The sequence below is a fragment of the Oncorhynchus masou genome, chromosome 14, assembly GCF_036934945.1.
Source record: "Oncorhynchus masou masou isolate Uvic2021 chromosome 14, UVic_Omas_1.1, whole genome shotgun sequence".
NCBI classification, from domain to species: domain Eukaryota; kingdom Metazoa; phylum Chordata; class Actinopteri; order Salmoniformes; family Salmonidae; genus Oncorhynchus; species Oncorhynchus masou.
In genome coordinates this window covers 23,121,253-23,141,207 of record NC_088225.1, presented here as the reverse complement: position 1 = coordinate 23,141,207, position 19,955 = coordinate 23,121,253, and the positions used below count along the sequence as shown (strand labels likewise).

Here is a 19,955-nt window from a genome sequence, read left to right as displayed (position 1 = left end):
AACCCGTCTCACCGGGTGCCCAGGCGGCGTGTGCGTGTCTGTATGATATAACCCGTCTCACCGGGTGCCCAGGCGGCGTGTGCGTGTCTGTATGATATATACCCGTCTCACCGGGTGCCCAGGCGGCGTGTGCGTGTCTGTATGATATAACCCGTCTGTGCCCAGGTGGCGTGTGCGTGTGCGTGTCTGTATGATATAACCCGTCTCACCGGGTGCCCAGGCGGCGTGTGCGTGTCTGTATGATATAACCCGTCTCACCGGGTGCCCAGGCGGCGTGTGCGTGTGCGTGTCTGTATGATATAACCCGTCTCACCGGGTGCCCAGGCGGCGTGTGCGTGTCTGTATGATATAACCCGTCTCACCGGGTGCCCAGGCCAGGCGTGTCGTGATATAACCCGCGGGTGTCTGTCTGTATGATATAACCCGTCACACCGGGTGCCCAGGCGGCGTGTGCGTGTGCGTGTCTGTATGATATAACCCGTCTCACCGGGTGCCCAGGCGGCGTGTGCGTTAGCGTGTCTGTATGATATAACCCGTCTCACCGGGTGCCCAGGCGGCGTGTGCGTGTCTGTATGATATAACCCGTCTCACCGGGTGCCCAGGCGGCGTGTGCGTGTCTGTATGGTATAACCCGTCTCACCGGGTGCCCAGGCGGCGTGTGCGTAGCCCCATGAACACGGATCTGATCAGCTTCCCAAAGGAGGCAGCGTTGACGGGCTCCAGCTTCTGCTCCTGGCAGTGCAGCAGGTAGTGGCAGTAGAGGGTGGAGCGAGGCAGACTGACGCCTTCAGCTGTCTCATAGTTATCTAGCAGCCACTGCACCTGGCAGAGAGGGACACACAGACAGAAGGGACAAATGGATGGGTTAGTCAACAAACACACACGACTGAATGGTTTGGTTTCTGAGCGTTATATATTATCAATAATTTGTTATAATAGAGACATGAGGGGGGCAGAAGTAAGCTTGGGAGGGGCTGTAGTGCAGGGACAACGATATAACAATATAACATGATGAAGCCATGTCCCTCCTACAGTCTAGTACTGAGACTAGTAGAACAGCCATGTCCCTCCTACAGTCTAGTACTGAGACTAGTAGAACAACCATGTCCCTCCTACAGTCTAGTACTGAGACTAGTAGAACAACCATGTCCCTCCTACAGTCTAGTACTGAGACTAGTAGAACAGCCATGTCCCTCCTACAGTCTAGTACTGAGACTAGTAGAACAGCCATGTCCCTCCTACAGTCTAGTACTGAGACTAGTAGAACAACCATGTCCCTCCTACAGTCTAGTACTGAGACTAGTAGAACAGCCATGTCCCTCCTACAGTCTAGTACTGAGACTAGTAGAACAACCATGTCCCTCCTCCTACAGTCTAGTACTGAGACTAGTAGAACAGCCATGTCCCTCCTACAGTCTAGTACTGAGACTAGTAGAACAGCCATGTCCCTCCTACAGTCTAGTACTGAGACTAGTAGAACAACCATGTCCCTCCTACAGTCTAGTACTGAGACTAGTAGAACAACCATGTCCCTCCTACAGTCTAGTACTGAGACTAGTAGAACAACCATGTCCCTCCTACAGTCTAGTACTGAGACTAGTAGAACAGCCATGTCCCTCCTACAGTCTAGTACTGAGACTAGTAGAACAACCATGTCCCTCCTACAGTCTAGTACTGAGACTAGTAGAACAACCATGTCCCTCCTACAGTCTAGTACTGAGACTAGTAGAACAACCATGTCCCTCCTACAGTCTAGTACTGAGACTAGTAGAACAACCATGTCCCTCCTACAGTCTAGTACTGAGACTAGTAGAACAACCATGTCCCTCCTACAGTCTAGTACTGAGACTAGTAGAACAACCATGTCCCTCCTACAGTCTAGTACTGAGACTAGTAGAACAATGTCCACAGTCTAGTACTGTCCCATCCTACAGTCTAGTACTGAGACTAGTAGAACAGCCATGTCCCTCCTACAGTCTAGTACTGAGACTAGTAGAACAACCATGTCCCTCCTACAGTCTAGTACTGAGACTAGTAGAACAACCATGTCCCTCCTACAGTCTAGTAATGAGACTAGTAGAACAGCCATATCCCTCCTACAGTCTAGTACTGAGACTAGTAGAACAACCATGTCCTTCCTACAGTCTAGTACTGAGACTAGTAGAACAACCATGTCCCTCCTACAGTCTAGTACTGAGACTAGTAGAACAACCATGTCCCTCCTACAGTCTAGTACTGAGACTAGTAGAACAACCATGTCCCTCCTACAGTCTAGTACTGAGACTAGTAGAACAACCATGTCCCTCCTACAGTCTAGTACTGAGACTAGTAGAACAGCCATGTCCTTCCTACAGTCTAGTACTGAGACTAGTAGAACAACCATGTCCCTCCTACAGTCTAGTACTGAGACTAGTAGAACAGCCATGTCCCTCCTACAGTCTAGTACTGAGACTAGTAGAACAACCATGTCCCTCCTCCAACAGTCTAGTACTGAGACTAGTAGAACAGCCATGTCCTTCCTACAGTCTAGTACTGAGACTAGTAGAACAACCATGTCCCTCCTACAGTCTAGTACTGAGACTAGTAGAACAGCCATGTCCTTCCTACAGTCTAGTACTGAGACTAGTAGAACAGCCATGTCCCTCCTACAGTGTAGTACTGAGACTACTAGAATAGCCATGTCCCTCCTACAGTCTAGTACTGAGACTAGTAGAACACCGAAAGGTGTGTGTGAGAGAATAGTATTGAGACTAGTAGAACACTGAAAGGTGTGTGTGAGAGAATAGTATTGAGATTGGCGTCTCTGTCTCATACCTTTTTGTCTGCCGACGGTACGCCACTACCCTCCTCGCCCTCTGTTGTACTGACGGTGGCAGGAGAGGAGCGGGCGTTGTGGGTGGAGTAGCCCCCCTGACTGTTGCCACTCAGCATGTACCCCCCCTGGATCACATAGCTGCCCCCGCTTCCATTAGCCCCCGCCCCTTCCCCAGTCCCATTGGCTGTTCCCCCTGTCGCCACCACCGTCGTCCCACCCCCAGAGGCGGCCGCCGGATTGGCCACAATCTGGCCTGTGCCAGCCACGTACATAGACACACCACCGGTGGAGCCCGTTGTCACGGAGACGGTCAGGGGTGTGCCGGTGGTGGGGACCTGTGAGCCAGAGGTGGGAGGGGCTTCGTAGTAAGGGGTGGCGGTGGTCTGAGTGTACAGAGGGGTGTCTGTGTAGGTGAAGCTGCCTGAACGACTGGAGTGAGGGAGGAGGTGGGAAGAGGGAGGAATGAAGGGAGCAGGGGAGGAGAGAAGGACAGTTATTTTCAAATTCAGCAGTATAACTGTTGTCTTGAAAGATGAACCACTGCATCACAAAAATAGCAGTCCCAGATCTGTCTGTGCTGTCTGGCTTACTCCACTGTCTAGTTTTAGAAGTTGAGGTGATCAAGCTAGCTAGTTAGCAACAGTTAAAAAACTATATAAGCATAGTGGCATAGCATTATATCACCATAGACAGTGTTCAGAGAGAGCAGTGGAGAGGAAAGCTTACATTGTGCTGGTGGTGTAGTTGTTGTCTCCCCCTTCAACATACTGCACCTGATTGGTGTACACATGCTGCACTGGCACCTGCTGGAGCTGCTGCTGCACCTGGGACACACACACACACACACACACACACACACACACACACAGTCGGTCAAAACACTAATCTACTTCCCCTCCTCCAATTTCCTTTGAAGTGTGTCCAAATATTTCGACCGTAGTCAATCATGAGCATACCACACCAATCACACCGTAGTCAATCAAGCATACCACACCAATCACACCGTAGTCAATCAAGCATACCACACCAATCACGGGCTCATTCACTTCAATGGGAAAATGACCTTGACTTGCAGGCTGCTCCCCTTACCCTTCACATTGCTCTTTCCTACCTACTGTGTTGTCTCTGCCTTAATCCCACTCCACTCTGTTACCCACTGACAGCCTCTCTAGGATACCTAACTTCCATTTAAAGCTGCAATAAGTCATTTTGGGGCGACTCGATTCCATTCACATATGTGTGTTCTGGATCTGTCATTCTCACTGAGAACAAGTCTCAGAAGTGGTAGATCTGTTCTATGTATTTCTCTCATTCTCACTGAAAACAAGTCTCAGAAGTGGTAGATCTGTTCTATGTATTTCTCTCATTCTCACTGAGAACAAGTCTCAGAAGTGGTAGATCTGTTCTATGTATTTCTCTCATTCTCACTGAAAACAAGTCTCAGAAGTGGTAGATCTGTTCTATGTATTTCTCTCATTCTCACTGAAAACAAGTCTCAGAAGTGGTAGATCTGTTCTATGTATTTCTCTCATTCTCACTGAAAACAAGTCTCAGAAGTGGTAGATCTGTTCTATGTATTTCTCTTCTCACTTCTCACTGAGATCTGTTCTAACAAGTCTCATTCTCACTGAAAACAAGTCTCAGAAGTGGTAGATCTGTTCTATGTATTTCTCTCATTCTCACTGAAAACAAGTCTCAGAAGTGGTAGATCTGTTCTATGTATTTCTCTGCTTCCTGTTCATAAATTGCTTTTTTGCGTCTTTTACTAGGTTTTGTACACCAGCTTCAAACAGCTGAAAATACCATATTTCTGATTACGGAAAAGATATTTCACAGCGGTTTAGATGGTACAATGATTCTCCACACATATACCTGCTTGTTTTGTCACATAAACTGAAATCAGGCAAACTATTTTTTATTTAACTTTTATTTAACTAGGCAAGTCACTTAAGAACAAATTCCTATTTACAATGACGGACGACCCCGGACGACCCCGGGCCAATTGTGCAGCGCCCTATGGGACTCCCAATCACAGCTGGATGTGATACAGCTGTGATTGGTGCGCAAGGGTGCGTTCTGAGCCCTCTCCTGTACTCCCTGTTCACCCACGACTGTGTGGCCACGCACGCCTCCAACTCAATCATCAAGTTTGCGGACGACACAACAGTGGTAGGCTTGATTACCAACAACGACGAGACGGCCTACAGGGAGGAGGTGAGGGCCCTCGGAGTGTGGTGTCAGGACAATAACCTCACACACAACGTCAACAAAACTAAGGAGATGATTGTGGACTTCAGGAAACTGCAGAGGGAACACCCCCCTATCCACATCGATGGAACAGTAGTGGAGAGGGTAGTAAGTTAAGTTCCCCGGCATACACATCACAGACAAACTGAATTGGTCCACCCACACAGACAGCATCGTGAAGAAGGCGCAGCAGCGCCTCTTCAACCTCAGGAGGCTGAAGAAATTCGGCTTGTCACCAAAAGCACTCACAAACTTCTACAGATGCCCAATCGAGAGCATCCTGGCGGGCTGTATCACCGCCTGATATGGCAACTGCTCCGCCCACAACCGTAAGGCTCTCCAGAGGGTAGTGAGGTCTGCACAACGCATCACCGGGGGCAAACTACCTACCCTCCAGGACACCTACACCACCCGATGTTACAGGAAGGCCATAAAGATCATCAAGGACAACAACCACCCGAGCCACTACCTGTTCACCCCGCTACCATCCAGAAGGCGAGGTCAGTACAGGTGCATCAAATCTGGGACCGAGAGACTGAAAAACAGCTTCTATCTCAAGGCCATCAGACTGTTAAACAGCAACCACTAACATTGAGTGGCTGCTGCCAACACACTGACTCAACTCCAGCCACTTTAATAATGGGAATTGATGGGAAATGATGTAAAATATATCACTAGCCACTTTAAACAATGCTACCTAATATAATGTTTACATACCCTACATTATTCATCTCATATGTATACGTATATACTGTACTCTATATCATCTACTGCATCTTTATGTAATACATGTATCACTAGCCACTTTAACTATGCCACTTTGTTTACATACTCATCTCATATGTATATACTGTACTCGATACCATCTACTGTATCTTGCCTATGCTGCTCTGTACCATCACTCATTCATATATCTTTATGTACATATTCTTTATCCCCTTACACTTGTGTATAAGACAGTAGTTTTGGAATTGTTAGTTAGATTACTTGTTGGTTATTACTGCATTGTCGGAACTAGAAGCACAAGCATTTCGCTACACTCGCATTATCATCTGCTAACCATGTGTATGTGACAAATAACATTTGATTTGATTTGATTTGATTCGAACCAGGGACTGTAGTGACGCCTCTTCCACTGAGATGCAGTGCCTTAGACCGCTGTGCGACTCGTGAGCCCGGAAATGGCGGAGCAATTTCTGCATAGTGCATCTTTAAGTTAAAACTGCACTTAGTAGTGGGAGACTAAGGCAGAAATTCTACCTAATTGACCTACTCTGAGGGCAGAGGCTGCGTCAAACAGGAGTGGCTGTCCTTGGGCTGTGGTGACCGTGGGGTAGCCTCCCATCTCCATCCCCTCCCAGCCCAGCGAGAGCACCGACAGGGACAAGGCGAAGGGAGGGAAGGTCAGGGGGAGGGAGAGGGGGAAGTAGGAGGGGTACTCCTGGAGGCTGTGTCCGTCTGTCTGCATGTCTGGGTGTCTGTCTGACGGCACCCATGCAAAGTACTGTGCGTCTGTCCTGCTCTGCTCTGCTGTTGTCCACTCCTCCTCTACCACTCGGTCTCTCCCTACGCCTGTCTCATCCCTCTCTCTTTGTTTGCTATGCGAACTCTGGAACCAACCAACCAGGAAGGAAATGTTGTGATGTTTATCTGGCTCAGCAGGACCAAATGAATACATAATACAATGCAATACAGCGTGTGGTTGTTGAATTATATATACTATCTTTAGCTCAAAGGATGGTTGTGTGTGTGTATATTTCTGTGTTATGTGTGGTGTTCCGTTTATGTCTTGTACATGTGTGTTATGCATTTTTGTGTGTGTGTGTGTGTGTGTGTGTGTGTGTGTGTGTGTGTGTGTGTGTGTGTGTGTGTGTGTGTGTGTGTGTGTGTGTGTGTGTGTGTGTGTCTTACCTCCTGAGTGAGGTGGACAGGCTGCAGGTTGGTGACACTCAGCTGGGTGGTGATACCCTGTTCAGTCTTGGCTGTGATCTGGGACGTTGCCTGCACCACTGACCTCTAAGGACAGAAAACACAACACAGATAGATTCACACAGTGTGTAGCTAAGACAATAGCGTCTGGTAGCTAAGATAACAGCCCTGTTACATCAGCTCAAACTGGGTGTGACGAGAACTGAACATTTTTCCTCATGCTTCCCATGTTCTGACTTGTCCAACACATGTTTCACACCGTACTACTATGGCTGACCCTGTAAAACAACACATTTCACTGCACCTATCCAGTGTGTGACAATAAAACATCTGAGTTACTGTTTTGCCATCTGAGAGCAGTTAGACACCATAGGCTTGAGAGACTAGTAAGTATTTTGAGCTATTTCCGGCCAAGTTCTCTCGGGGAACAGCAAATGCTAGTTTCGATAGTTTTCCCTCAATTCTTGGTTTGTTCAGAGGTTGTTACCGTAAAACCCAGAACTGCTGAGACTATCACTTCTCATTTTCCACATAATAGTGCACCAATGCTGGACACCAAATACCAAAGAGCTGCATAAATACTTTATGTCAGCACTATTTTGGCTTCACCAAGTCTTATGATGAGTTGCGAATAATAAACAGTTTTTTTCTGTGTGGTTTCAAGTTGCAATTGTTGCAATATCATGTGTCTACCAGGATTATGTTCATTAGGGCATGAAAGAGAAAAAGTTCAGATAATCACCTCTCTGTTTTAATCAGTTTTCTTCTGTTTGGTGCCTAATGAACATGACCCAGGTGTGAATGAGAGAGGGGAAGGGACCTCTACCTGCTGTGTTTTAATCTGTTTTCTTCTGTTTGGTGCCTAATGAACATGACCCAGGTGTGAATGAGAGAGGGGAAGGGACCTCTACCTGCTGTGCTGCTTGTACCTGCTGCACCACCTGTGTGGGAACCCCAGTCTGCTGTACCACAGCTGGAGGAGGGCTCGAGTCAGACAAAGAGTCACTTGAATGGAGAGAGCCCTCTGTGGAGAGAGAGTGAAAGAGAAAGGGAGAGAGAGAAAGAGAGAGAAAGAGAGAAAGGGAGAGAGCGAGAGAGGGGGGATAGAGAGAGAGAGAAAGGGAGAGAGAGAGAAAGGGAAAGAGAGAGAGAAAGGGAGAGAAAGGGAGAGAGAAAAACAGAGAGAGAGAGAGAGATCTGTTAATATGAAATTGTGACTTCTCTCTGAGCCACTACACCCACATATTACAGTTCACAACCTCTTCATGATAAGCAAGAGCACAGGGACAGAGTTCACAGCAATCAGAGACATTCCACTCATTGCAGGTTTTTAGATTCATTTGGTAGAAACTGTGAATCAGAACGGCTCTCTTAAGATCAAGAACAGAGCTTGAACAGGAAGCTATGAGACTTGTTACTTCCTCTCTCTCAGGCCCATCTAAGAACGTAACACCAACGTAATCTGATTCTAATTTATCTTTAGTTTTATAATCTCTGTAAAGCATATCATACCTATTCTAAGCTAAAATATTGTTTGCACCATGTTTTGTGCTTTAATTTTATTTTTAATCCCAGCCCCCATTTCCGCAGAAGGCTTTTTGGTAGGCCATCATTGTACATAATAACTTGTTCTTCACTGACTTGCCTAGTTAAATAAAAGGGCCAATAAAATTAAATAAATACAAATTGTCAGGTTTCTAAATGAAATGCCGCAATAATGTAGCCTGGTCCCAGGTGTTTGTGCTTTCTTGCCAACTCTTATGGTCTGCGTGACAATCACCATAGGAGTTGTCAAACAGATCTGGGACCAGACTAGTGTCGGTCATGACTTCAGATAAATTAAGTCTACAGTCAGTAGCATGTGATGTGATGCTGAGCTCGGCTCACCTGTGACGGTGACTACAATGTACTGGGGGGCGTTCTGGGCGTTGTTGGCCTGTGATGAGGAACCCTGGATCTCAGCCGTCACATACTGGGTCTGGGGGGGAGGAGCCTGTGTGGGCGCCACCTGGACAACTGATACAGACACTAGGATTAATTTATTGCATGATACACATTGTCATAAGCATCTGAATGGATACATACCTATAAGACATGACTCAAAATGCCATAAAAGTACATAAATGTATCAATGAAACAATATAAATATTTATTTATACATCGCAATTAATAAATGTATTACAATCAAATGAAAAACTATACTGGCAGAAACAATACCTGCTGTCTTCTGTGCCGCTGTGGGAGTGGCTTGTGCAGGGGGTGCGGTGTGTCCTGCTGCGGCTGCAGGAGTCCCCACTGTGGTCTGAAGCTGAGCCAGGAACTGCTGCGTAGGAGCTACCACGGTGTGTGGGGCAGCGGATGCTGAGGACTGTCCAGCCACCGTCACACTCCCACTCGCTGCCCCTTGGGGCTGGGTCGTCACGGGCTGCAACTCCCCAACGTAGCCTGTCGTGGCCATCACGAGAACTGGGACTCAGACACTGAATATGTGAAAAATAAAATAAAATCTTGTTAGCTGAGAGATCTAGCTGAAGCCTGGGTGCCAGTCTTTTTCTGCTCTCTTGCCAATTCCTGACGGAATTCTTGTGTTTGGCTTGACAATGACAGCAATGTTGTTGGCAAGAGCACAAACAGATCGGGGACCAGGCTAATCTACAATGAATAAAAAATATAAAAGCAAAATGAAACCATTTCAAAGATTTTACTGAGTTACAGTTCATATAAGGAAATCAGTCAATTGAAATAAATTCACCAGGCCCTGTGGATTTCACATGGCTGAGAATACAGATATGCATTCATTGGTCACAGATACCTATTTTTTAAAAGGTAGGGGCATGGATCAGAAAACCAGTCAGTATCTGGTGTGACCACCATTTGCTTCATGCATTGAGACGCCTCCTTCGTATAGAGTTGATCAGGCTGTTGATTGTGACCAATGGAATGTTGTCCTACTCCTCTTCAATGGCTGTGTGAAGTTGCTGGGTATCGGCGGGAACTGGAACACACTGTAGTACACATCGACCCAGAGCATCCCAAACATGCTCAATGGGTGACATGCCTGGAGAGTATGCAGGTCATGGAAGCACTGGGACATTTTCAGCTTCCAGGAATTGTGTACAGATCCTTGTGACATGGAGCTGTGCATTATCATGCTGAAACATGAGCTGATGGCAGCGGATGAATGGCACGACAATGGGCCTCAGGATCTCTTCACATTATATCTGTGCATTCAAATTGGCATTGATAAAATGCAATTGTGTTCGTTGTCCGTAGCTTATGCCTGACCATACCATAACCCCACCCCCACTATGGGGCACTCTGTTCATAACTTTGACATCAGCAAACCACTCGCTCACACAATGCCATACACGCAGTCTGCCATCTGCCCAGTACAGTTGAAACCGGGATTCATACATGAAGAGAACACTTCTCCAGCGTGCCAGTGACCATCGAAGGTGAGAATTTTCCCATGTCGGTTACAAAGTCGAACTGCAGTCAGGTCAAGACCCTGGTGAGGATGACGAGCAAGCAGATGAGCTTCCCCGAGACTGTTTCTGACAGTTCGGGCAGAAACTCTTCAGTTGTGCAAACCCACAGTTTCATCAGCTGTCTGGGTGCCTGGTCTCAGACGATCCCACAGGTGAAGAAGCCAGATGTGGAGATCCTGGGCTGGCGTGGTGACACATGGTCTGTGGTTGTGAGGCCGGTTGACAAATTCTCTAAAACGACATTAGGGCGGCTTATGGTAGAAAAATGAACATTCAATTCTCTGGCAACAGCTCTGGTGGACATTCCTGCAGGCAGCATGCCAATTGCACACTCCCTCAAAACATGACACATCTGGGCATTGTGTTGTGTGATACAACTGCCCATTTTAGAGTGGCCTTTCATTGTCCCCAGCACAAGGTGCACCTGTGTAATGATCATACTGTTTAATCAGCTTCTTGATGTGCCACAACTATCCGATGGATGGATTATCTTGGCAAAGGAGAAATGCTCACTAACAGAGATGTAAAAAAAATTGTGAACAAAATTTTAAAGAAATAAGCTTTTTGTGTGTATGGAAAATTTCTGTGATCTTTTATTTCAGCTCAAGAAATATGGGACCAACACTTTACATGTTGTGTTTAAATTTTTGTTCAGTGTAGCTATAGAGAGTAATTGTTAAATTGTTGCTTTATCTTTAATGGGGCCCTATCATCATCATCATCCAGACTATTCCTTAACGTGATAATGATTGAGTCAGTGAGGCCAGATGGAACCCAGCAGGAGAGGTTTCTTATCAGCACCTGGCTTTTTACCGCTGTCTCAGAATCAGAATCACCTTTATTCGCCATCTGCATTTGCACATACTCTGAATTGTACTTGTTGATATGGTGCTGCTCGTGATTGAAAACATTTAGAGACCGAATACAGACAGAGAAGTTTAAACACAGTTTACATACATTTTAAACAATTATACCACCGTAATTAATGTATTGTAGCACTGCCTCTAATTAATTCCATAATTGAAATTGCTATACACATGGGGAAATTCTGCTTCTTTACACATATTCTGTCTGGGCCTAATAATGAGTCAATTCACTTATGACTGAGATTTCCCCTCCGAAGACTGTTAGTGGTACAGCTAGAGAAGAGGTGTGGGGAAGGAGAAGGCTTGGAGGGAAAGAAAGGCATGCATTTGGTGTCCCGTTACCTGTAATGCGATCAGTCATCTCTAATGTGACTGCTGCTGCTACAGGCCAGAAGGCTTTTTACATTTCCATGTTTGTGATTTAGCAGGCACTCATATCCAGAGCGCCTTACAGTAGTGAGGTCATTCATTTTAATACTTTTTTTGTACTGGTCCCTCGTGGGAATCGAACACACCAACTGATCTTCACGGGACTGCAACATGAGTAAAGTGGGGAAGCCAGTCTCCATTCTGCTTGTCTATTGACACTGCATAAAGCATTGGAGTTGTTTTTACTTTTAGTTCACTTGTAATTTACATGGTTAATGAAGGGGTAATAACATGGTGTCTGGACGAACTACAGAATTTAGGCCACTCTTTTAGAATAGGAAATCCAGCCTCTAGCTTTGAAATGTATATTTCTCCCTAAAGTACCAAACCCTTCTCTCCCTCGCACTCTCTCATATACAGAAGAGACACTCTGCTCTGTGGAATTTATAACAGTACAGCAGGTTTACAGATGTGAAGCAACAACACTACCATTTCACCCCTTTTTAGCCTATTCAATAGTATGGGTTTTATTGAGTAGCCAATACTCAGCAAATAACTATATATGATCTTTGCGGTTGCCAAAATGAGACGAAGATATACATTACTGGACAAAATTCAGTTTCGCTATCCAAGTGAATGAGTTACTGTTTGGAATTAACGCAAATGCCAACCCCCATGTTTCAAGGTCCATGCCACTGTAACTTACATCTGCATAATATAGTCAGTCGCGCCCCTCACTGACACGCCCCTCTTCACATTGCTTGCTTGACTTCACTTCCCAGTGCCACCTTTCTTGCCTTCGTACGGTCTTGAGAACTAAAACCTCTGGCCGGCTATTTCTTCTTATTTACCAAATTACAATGCATCTTTAGTTCGCTTTTTAATTTCTTTTATCCAGGCTACTACTATCAGCTCGCAGTGAGATTGGCTAGCAGCAACTAGCTAGCTAACGTTGGTTAACGAGTCAACCTCTGTCTCAGCCAGACAGAAGGACATTTTGCGTTAAAGCTGATGAGATGGGTAAAGTTAGAACATTATTTGACAGATGCCACTGTGGTTTTCCACGTAGCCTGGCTAGCTAACATTAGCTTCGAGCTGGTCAGCAAGCTGCATGTCAACAGCAGAGCTAGCTAACGGTCGATAGCTTGTCTCGCGTATCTACAACACCCGCCATTTTGTACCCATATCGTGCATTTGACATCGCCATAACAACGGCCTAGGTATTAAAGCGTCATGTCAGGCATAATGTACTCAGACACCGCGTTTCAAGAGACACTATTGATGAGCCAACAAGCAAGTTAGCTAGCTAGAGACGTTGGCAACCAGTTTGCTATAAATGGCTACTGAAACAGGCAAAGAAAAACAGCAGCATCCAACATAATGTTTCATTTGAAATGTTAGAAGCACACGTAAACTATCTAATATGTTTAGAGTTTCACCTCTGATTCCAAGTGAATTTCCCACCGGTATTTTTGTTTTTATTTTTTTCAAGGATTCAGGCTGTTGTTGTTGATTCTCGTTGCTGGGTTCTTGTCGCCAGGGCTACCGTGGCTATGGCGCTTCGTCCTCACCGGGGCAACTGTTGCTACCCACCCGCTTTCTTCCCTCCCCCTCATTCGCGCTGATTGGCAGACAACTCCCAACATGTTTTAAAGTGGTAGTACCATATCATTTGTCGATACAAAGCACTTCTTCACATCTGTGAGAAACCCATGTCCAGTTTGAACATGAAATTAAACAACGGAGGCGGTTCCCAAATCCGGGATAGAAATGTGATTATTCTAATGTCAATCAACTAGTGATTTGGTAGTAACACTGTATCTCAGTTTGATCGCCATTTTATTTGATCAAATATGTTGAAATAAAATGTTACATTAAGTTAGACAATGTGACCTCAATGTCACCTGGTCTGCAAGCATGCAACCTTATGGGGCGGCAGTGTAGCCTAGTGGTTAGAGCATTGGACTAGTAACCGAAAGGATATAAGTTCAAATCCCGAGCTGACAAGGTACAAAATCTGTCGTTCTGCCCCTGAACAGGCAGTTAACCCACTGTTCCTAGGCCGTCATTGAAAATAAGAAATTGTTCTTAACTGACTTGCCTAGTAAAATAAAGGAAAAAAATAATAATAATTGTGTAGACCTAGTGTTGCGAACTCTTTTAGAGCAATTAGGTTAAGTGAAAGTGACATAACTATTATATTGCAGATGAGTGATCAGTGAATTTAGTTGTCTAAAACAACAACGCTGTATATGAACACTGAATGTAAATGAGTAGTTTAACATGGATTCTGTTCTCTCTCTCCTGCTCTCTCACACATTTAATGTAAAGGGATTTATTGGCGTGGGAAACAGTGAAATACATGGGTCTATGTTTTTGGTTGGATAGGTTTCTTAATTTCTTTCTTAGGTTTTTGCATTCTTCATCAAACAATTTGTCATTGTTGTTAATTTTCTTAGGTCGTCTGCTTGACATTTTTCGATTTGATAAGGTAGCTGAAAGGTCAAATATACTTTAGGCTTTGTAATAACAAGTTTAACTATTTCAGTGAAACGTTTTCTAAAAGGGATTGAATTTGTTGTTGCCCATTTTTGGGGGTTGGTTTCTACACTACTTTCCTTCCATCGATAGCATGTCTTAGTATTATGCAGTCCCTTTGGCTTTGATGCCTCATGATTGAATATTGAGCTTTTCAAATAGACTGGGATTTTGCTGTGATCTGATACATGTGTAGGTGTGTCAGTGGGCTGACTGCGAATGCTCTGAGAGACTCGGTTGGGATCAGTGATAAAGCAATCTACAGTACCACTGCCAAGGGATGAACTGTAGGTGTACTTACCATAGGAGTCACCTAAAAGCTTACCAGTGACTAAGTACAGACCCGGCGACCGACATAGCTGCAAGAACTGTGACCAATTTTTGTTGGTTATTTTGCAGTAGTTATGTTTTGCACACACACCAACATAAACTCAGCAATAAAAGAAATGTCCTCTCACTGTCAACTGCGTTTATTTTCAGCAAACTTAACATGTGTAAATAATTGTATGGACATAACAAGATTCAACAACTGAGACATAAACTGAACAAGTTCCACAGCCATGTGACTAACAAAAATTGAATATGTGTCCCTGAACAAAGGGGGTGTCAAAATCAAAAGTAAGTCAGTATCTGGTGTGGCCACCAGCTGCATTAAGTACTGCAGTGCATTTCCTTCTCTTGGACTGCATCAGATTTGCCAGTTCATGCTGTGAGATGTTACCACACTCTTCAACCAAGACAAATGCAAGTTCCTGGACATTTCTGGGGGGAATGGCCCTAGCCCTCCGATCCAACAGGTCCCAGACGTGCTCAATGGGATTGAGATCCGGGCTCTTCGCTGGCCATGGCAGAACACTGACATTCCTGTCTTGCAGGAAATCACAAACAGAACGATCAGTATGGCTGGTAGCATTGTCATGCTGGAGGGTCATGTCAGGATGAGCCTGCAGGAAGAATACCACATGAGGGAGGAGGATGTCTTCTCCGTAACGCAGAGCCTGCGTTGACAACAAGCTCAGTCGATGATGCTGTGACACACCGCCCTAGGCCATGACGGACCCTCCACCTTCAAATCAATCCTGCTCCAGAGCACAGGCCTCGGTGTAACGCTCATTCTTTGTTGTAACACGAATCTGACCATCACCCCTGGTGAGACAAAACCGCGATACACACACACGTATACAGAGTCTACATACTGGCAACAAACAAATTATTCAAAAAGCAACACATTCAGTCGCCATCAATGTCGCTCTCTTAACCTGCTCACCTGGTCACTCACCACTAGACAATGTGCAAATGAGTCTCCAACGTCCCCCTGAAATACCATGTTATTTGCATTGTTATCAACCTATTAATTACAAATTCACAAATCCATTGTCAATTCTGAAACGGGAGACCTTTACCTATGCGTTGACACAGATAGGGTCCCAGCCTTTGTTTGACTCAGATGATGACTTCCATGTTATCTGCCATTGAAAATGTCACCCGCTTTGCCTCATTCTGTTGCACGCACCCCCCACTCCTTGCTGTGTGAACCCCCCACCTGTGACTTCATCCCTCTTTTTTCAGAGAGAGAGAGATGGAGAAATATGAGAGGAGAAGCAAGTCATGGGAGAATAATCAGAGCTGGGGTTACAGAGTCAGCACTGAAAAGGTGTGAAGTGGTATAGGAGAAGAGTTTTACTTGAAAGTAAGTTCTATATAATAATAAAAATATGTATTTTATTTAGTGCTTTTCATTCATTACAAGCAGAATCTCAAAGTCACTTTGAAAACAACATGTAACCAGAAACTATTTAACAAAACAAAGGTAGGGATCTGTCAGTATGTTGGCGATGGTCAACTTTAGATGATAGGCAGTTCAGAAAGGGAGTATCTTGAGAGGAAGGAGCATAGATGTAGAGACATCTGACAGACAGGCCATGGAACACCTCAACGGGCACCTCGTCGTCGTCCACAGTCACAGCTCCTCCTCCGTCGGTAGGCTGGATCTTCCACTACTGAAATGTAGCACATATGTACATTTGTAGTATACTGTATGTACTAAACTGGGTATTTGTGTTTGAGAAAACATGCTCTTGATACTGACATTTAGACACGGTGGTATCACACTTCTGAACTGTGTCATCATACCCAACATTCCTACTGTACCTCTGTAGAAGATTTGATCAAGTTTAAATATGTATTTTTAAGGTGTTTTGACACTTTATTCAGATAGTGAGGAAATAAACAAGAGGGAGAAACAGTGGGAAGGGTGGACACAGGTATTGAATCCTGGTCTCCGGATGGGATTTGTATGTAACATGTGTTAGGGATTGTTACCACTACACCGTGGCTCTGCACATTAACACTTGCTTTGCATGAGCAGAAATGTCTGGTGATCAAGTGAGTTTGAGGTGGGTGATGACCACAAAAAAGGTGTAGGTGAGGATTCAAATGAAACGTGGGTTTGACATCCAGAAAATGAGTTTTTCCTGTAATCAGATTACAAACTACTCTGACATCATCGTCGCGTTTGAGCAGTATTGGCTAATTATGCCACCTTTGGTCAGTGCTTTGTCTCCATAAAGGTCTCTGGGTCTATCTCTCTCTCCTATCTATGACTGTCCTGGTTGGGAGGGTGTGCATGTGCAAGTTCCATGTCTACCTCGTATGGCTGAGGATCCCTTTATAAACCAATAACAGGTCACTGGGGAAGTCACACAACACTCACGACCACAGAGAGACAGAGAAAAACACCTGCTCCAAACAGCCCATTCTAGCATTGAAGAATCTATTCTCTCTCCTCCTTTTTTGCTCACTCGTTCATTCACCTCCTGGGACATGATGTGGAAGCCACTGGTATTAGCTGTGTGTCTGTTAGTGGCTGGGGTGCAGGGGATAGAGCGCCCCACGTATGGAGTGAAGCTATGTGGCCGGGAGTTCATCCGGGCGGTCATCTTCACCTGTGGAGGATCTCGCTGGAGACGGTCACTCGGGAGTGCAGGTGAGGCCTGCCAGCTGGACAAGCCTTTTATTGGGTCATTATGTTTCTAAATTGTGCACATTTTCATTCTAGCCAAGCAGTAATGCACCTGATTCAATTTATCAGTGATTTATGGTTTGTTGAGTTAAGGGAAAGGACGATGTTGTCTTTTTTGTACCACTGGCTTTGTCCATTGGAATGTATTATATCCGCACAGTTGATTACATCCACCTAGTCGATTACATTCTTTTCATTTAAATGTATTGTGCATTGGTCCAAACACATCAAGACAGTAGTCTCCCTCTCCCGAGACTGAAAGTATTTGACATGGGTCCTCAGATCCTCAAAAAGTGCTACAGCTGCCCCATCGAGAGCATCCTACTGGTTGCATCACTGCCTGGTATGGCAACTGCTTGGCCTCTGACCACAAGGCACTGCAGAGGGTAGTGTGTACGACACAGTACATCACTGGGGTCAAACTTCCTGCCATCCGGGACCTCTATACCAGGCGGTGTCAGAGGAAGGCTCAAAAATTTGTCAAGGACTCCAGTCACCCTAGTCATAGACTGTTCTCTCTGCTACTGAGTGTCAGTTGGTACCGGAGCACCAAGTCTAGGTCCAAAAGGCTTCTAAACAGCTTCTAGCCCCAAGCCATAAGCCTCCTGAACAGCTAATCAAAGGGCTACCCAGACTTTTGCATTGCCCCCCCTTTTTACGCTACTGCTACTCACATTGACTCTGTACCGGTACCCCCTGTATATAGCCTCGCTAGGGTTATTTTACTGCTGCTCTTTAATTACTTGTTACTTTTATTACATTTTTTTTTACTTATCTATTTTTTACTTGTATTTGGCAAATTACACATAACATTTTATTTGAAATAGAAACACAGTAATCTTTGACTTTTGAATGTATAAATTGAGCGGCACTGAGAGTCAATATCACATTTCAACAGTCCTACTATAAACTGATTTCAGGAGACTCCCCTCAGGACCCTTTCAACTCCCATGACGAGGACTCGTCTGAAGGCTGGAACTCAGACTCCCAGGTCCCAGAGGGTCCCTTCCAGCATGTCCAGGAGGGTGGGGTGTTCATCAGCAGGCCAGCCCGATCCCTCATCTCAGAGGAGATACTGGAGGCTCTCCGTATGTCAGACCGTAAGGGCCGTGATGTGGTGGTGGGCCTGTCCAACGCCTGCTGCAAGTGGGGCTGCAGCAAGGGAGACATCAGCTCCCTTTGCTGAGAATCCACCCCATTCTCTCTCCTCCCATGCACACACATAGACCTATACATACCTGGTATTTTCTCATATCTCTCTCTCTCGGTTTTTCTAACTGCTCTCCAGAGTGTTTCCGAGTTAAAGTATCATGTTAACTGTGCAGGGAGAATATAACCTTATTCTCCATATAGACCCAGTCGGTATTAGATTGAACGTCATGACCCTACCTGCCTGTAAAACAACCTGTGTTTACCTAGGTTTCCCCATTGGCTCACAGCAAAAACGTTATATTTTTCAAACGCAATTTTCTTATTGTCTGTTTGTTTTAGTCAATTACAAAACTCCATTTACGAAACATTAACATTAAGCTAGCCAAGACCAATAACACAAACAATCTGACTATCCAGCTACTGGAATTACGAACGGACACTATGAGCTAAACAAGTTAAATGTGTTAACCGTGATGAAATGTTTTCCACACACATACCTACGTATAGCCTTCTTGGACACCGCGTCCCCACATTTTCCACACCGAATAGCCTGAAGCCACAGGGCTCTTCTCCCAGGCTCTATTTCCCAACGTGGGACCATTGCGAATCATTGGTCGGAATTTCTGCGGGTTTTCCCCAATTTATGGGCGTGGTCTAGGGGAATTCCTTATTATTATGTCATTACCGACTGGGACTGAATACCGATATCTTCCTGTCTCTATACGTGTGGAATGTGGCTACCTGTGATGAAATGTGGTTTCCAGACCACTTTCTCCATTGCTATTTTTGGATCCTTCCTACTTTTTGTCTCACTGTCGTCATTCACATGGCCCTTATTTTTTATTTTTAAATCTGCCAAATCTGTTTAATTTTGGATTATGAACCTGTTATAAAGGTTTGAATAAAGATTTGATTTGCTTAACATTCTGACTCTTGGTATGTTTTCCCACCAGCCACAGATACAGCCAATGCCAGAATCATGACATAGGAAAACATAGGGCCATAGGACATAATGGAGTTGGTCTATGACATGTGTAAAGGAACTTTTAATTCTACTGCACAAAAATATTGCGTTTTGAATAAAACGACTCATTCAAATGGAGTACAATCCCACAGGAATAAAACGACTCATTCAAATGGAGTACAATCCCACAGGAATAAAACGACTCATTCAAATGGAGTACAATCCCACAGGAATAAAACACACTTGACCCCTCAAAAGAGCCCATAAGGGAACTGAACAAAACGGATACAATCTGGAAGTGGCAGTGGCCTACATAAATTACAGCATTATTTCATCTGTTACCAATACTATTTACATGTTAAAATTATATTCTGATTACAATTACTATCTCTCATCTTTTCACTAAATGCAATCTATTAGCTTCCAAAATGTAAGTAGGTGTAAGGTATATCTAGCTGTCTGATAACACCTTCTGATTGAATGGCTCCGCCTGCACTTTGACAAATCCACAGTGCATTAAGTGAATGTTGGAAAAAGATCTTGGTTCACTTCTAAACATAGAAAT

General features: G+C 44.9%; 2 protein-coding genes across 4 annotated transcripts in view; one reads left to right on the top strand and one right to left on the bottom strand.

The window, feature by feature from the left end:
• Nucleotides 1–13,299, bottom strand: part of rfx1a (regulatory factor X, 1a (influences HLA class II expression)) — a 26,901-nt gene extending 13,602 nt beyond the window's left edge. The window contains exons 1-8 of one of the 3 annotated variants that reach the window (XM_064986919.1): nucleotides 13,154–13,299; nucleotides 9,209–9,471; nucleotides 8,879–9,007; nucleotides 7,903–8,015; nucleotides 6,974–7,078; nucleotides 3,542–3,639; nucleotides 2,815–3,244; nucleotides 641–822 (exon numbers count right to left, since the gene is read on the bottom strand). In XM_064986919.1, the coding sequence (XP_064842991.1) occupies nucleotides 641–822; nucleotides 2,815–3,244; nucleotides 3,542–3,639; nucleotides 6,974–7,078; nucleotides 7,903–8,015; nucleotides 8,879–9,007; nucleotides 9,209–9,449 (1,298 nt within the window). In that variant the 5' untranslated portion in view covers nucleotides 9,450–9,471; nucleotides 13,154–13,299. The remainder of the gene's footprint in view (nucleotides 1–640; nucleotides 823–2,814; nucleotides 3,245–3,541; nucleotides 3,640–6,973; nucleotides 7,079–7,902; nucleotides 8,016–8,878; nucleotides 9,008–9,208; nucleotides 9,472–13,153) is intronic. The other 2 variants (XM_064986920.1, XM_064986922.1) reach the window with 2 other exon arrangements.
• Nucleotides 13,300–17,078: 3,779 nt separating this feature from the next.
• On the top strand, nucleotides 17,079–18,460 carry rln3a (relaxin 3a). The gene is made up of 2 exons (XM_064985698.1): nucleotides 17,079–17,238; nucleotides 18,195–18,460. Exons 1-2 carry the CDS (start codon nucleotides 17,079–17,081, stop codon nucleotides 18,458–18,460), a joined length of 426 nt encoding a protein of 141 aa, XP_064841770.1.
• Nucleotides 18,461–19,955: the final 1,495 nt, after the last annotated feature.

Bases quoted from the DNA above. Each gene is read 5' to 3' on its own strand.
- rln3a (XM_064985698.1), top strand. From the start codon at position 17,079: ATGTGGAAGCCACTGGTATTAGCTGTGTGTCTGTTAGTGGCTGGGGTG. The intron at 17,239-18,194 runs GTGAGGCCTGCC...AACTGATTTCAG, and splicing joins ACGGTCACTCGGGAGTGCAG to GAGACTCCCCTCAGGACCCT.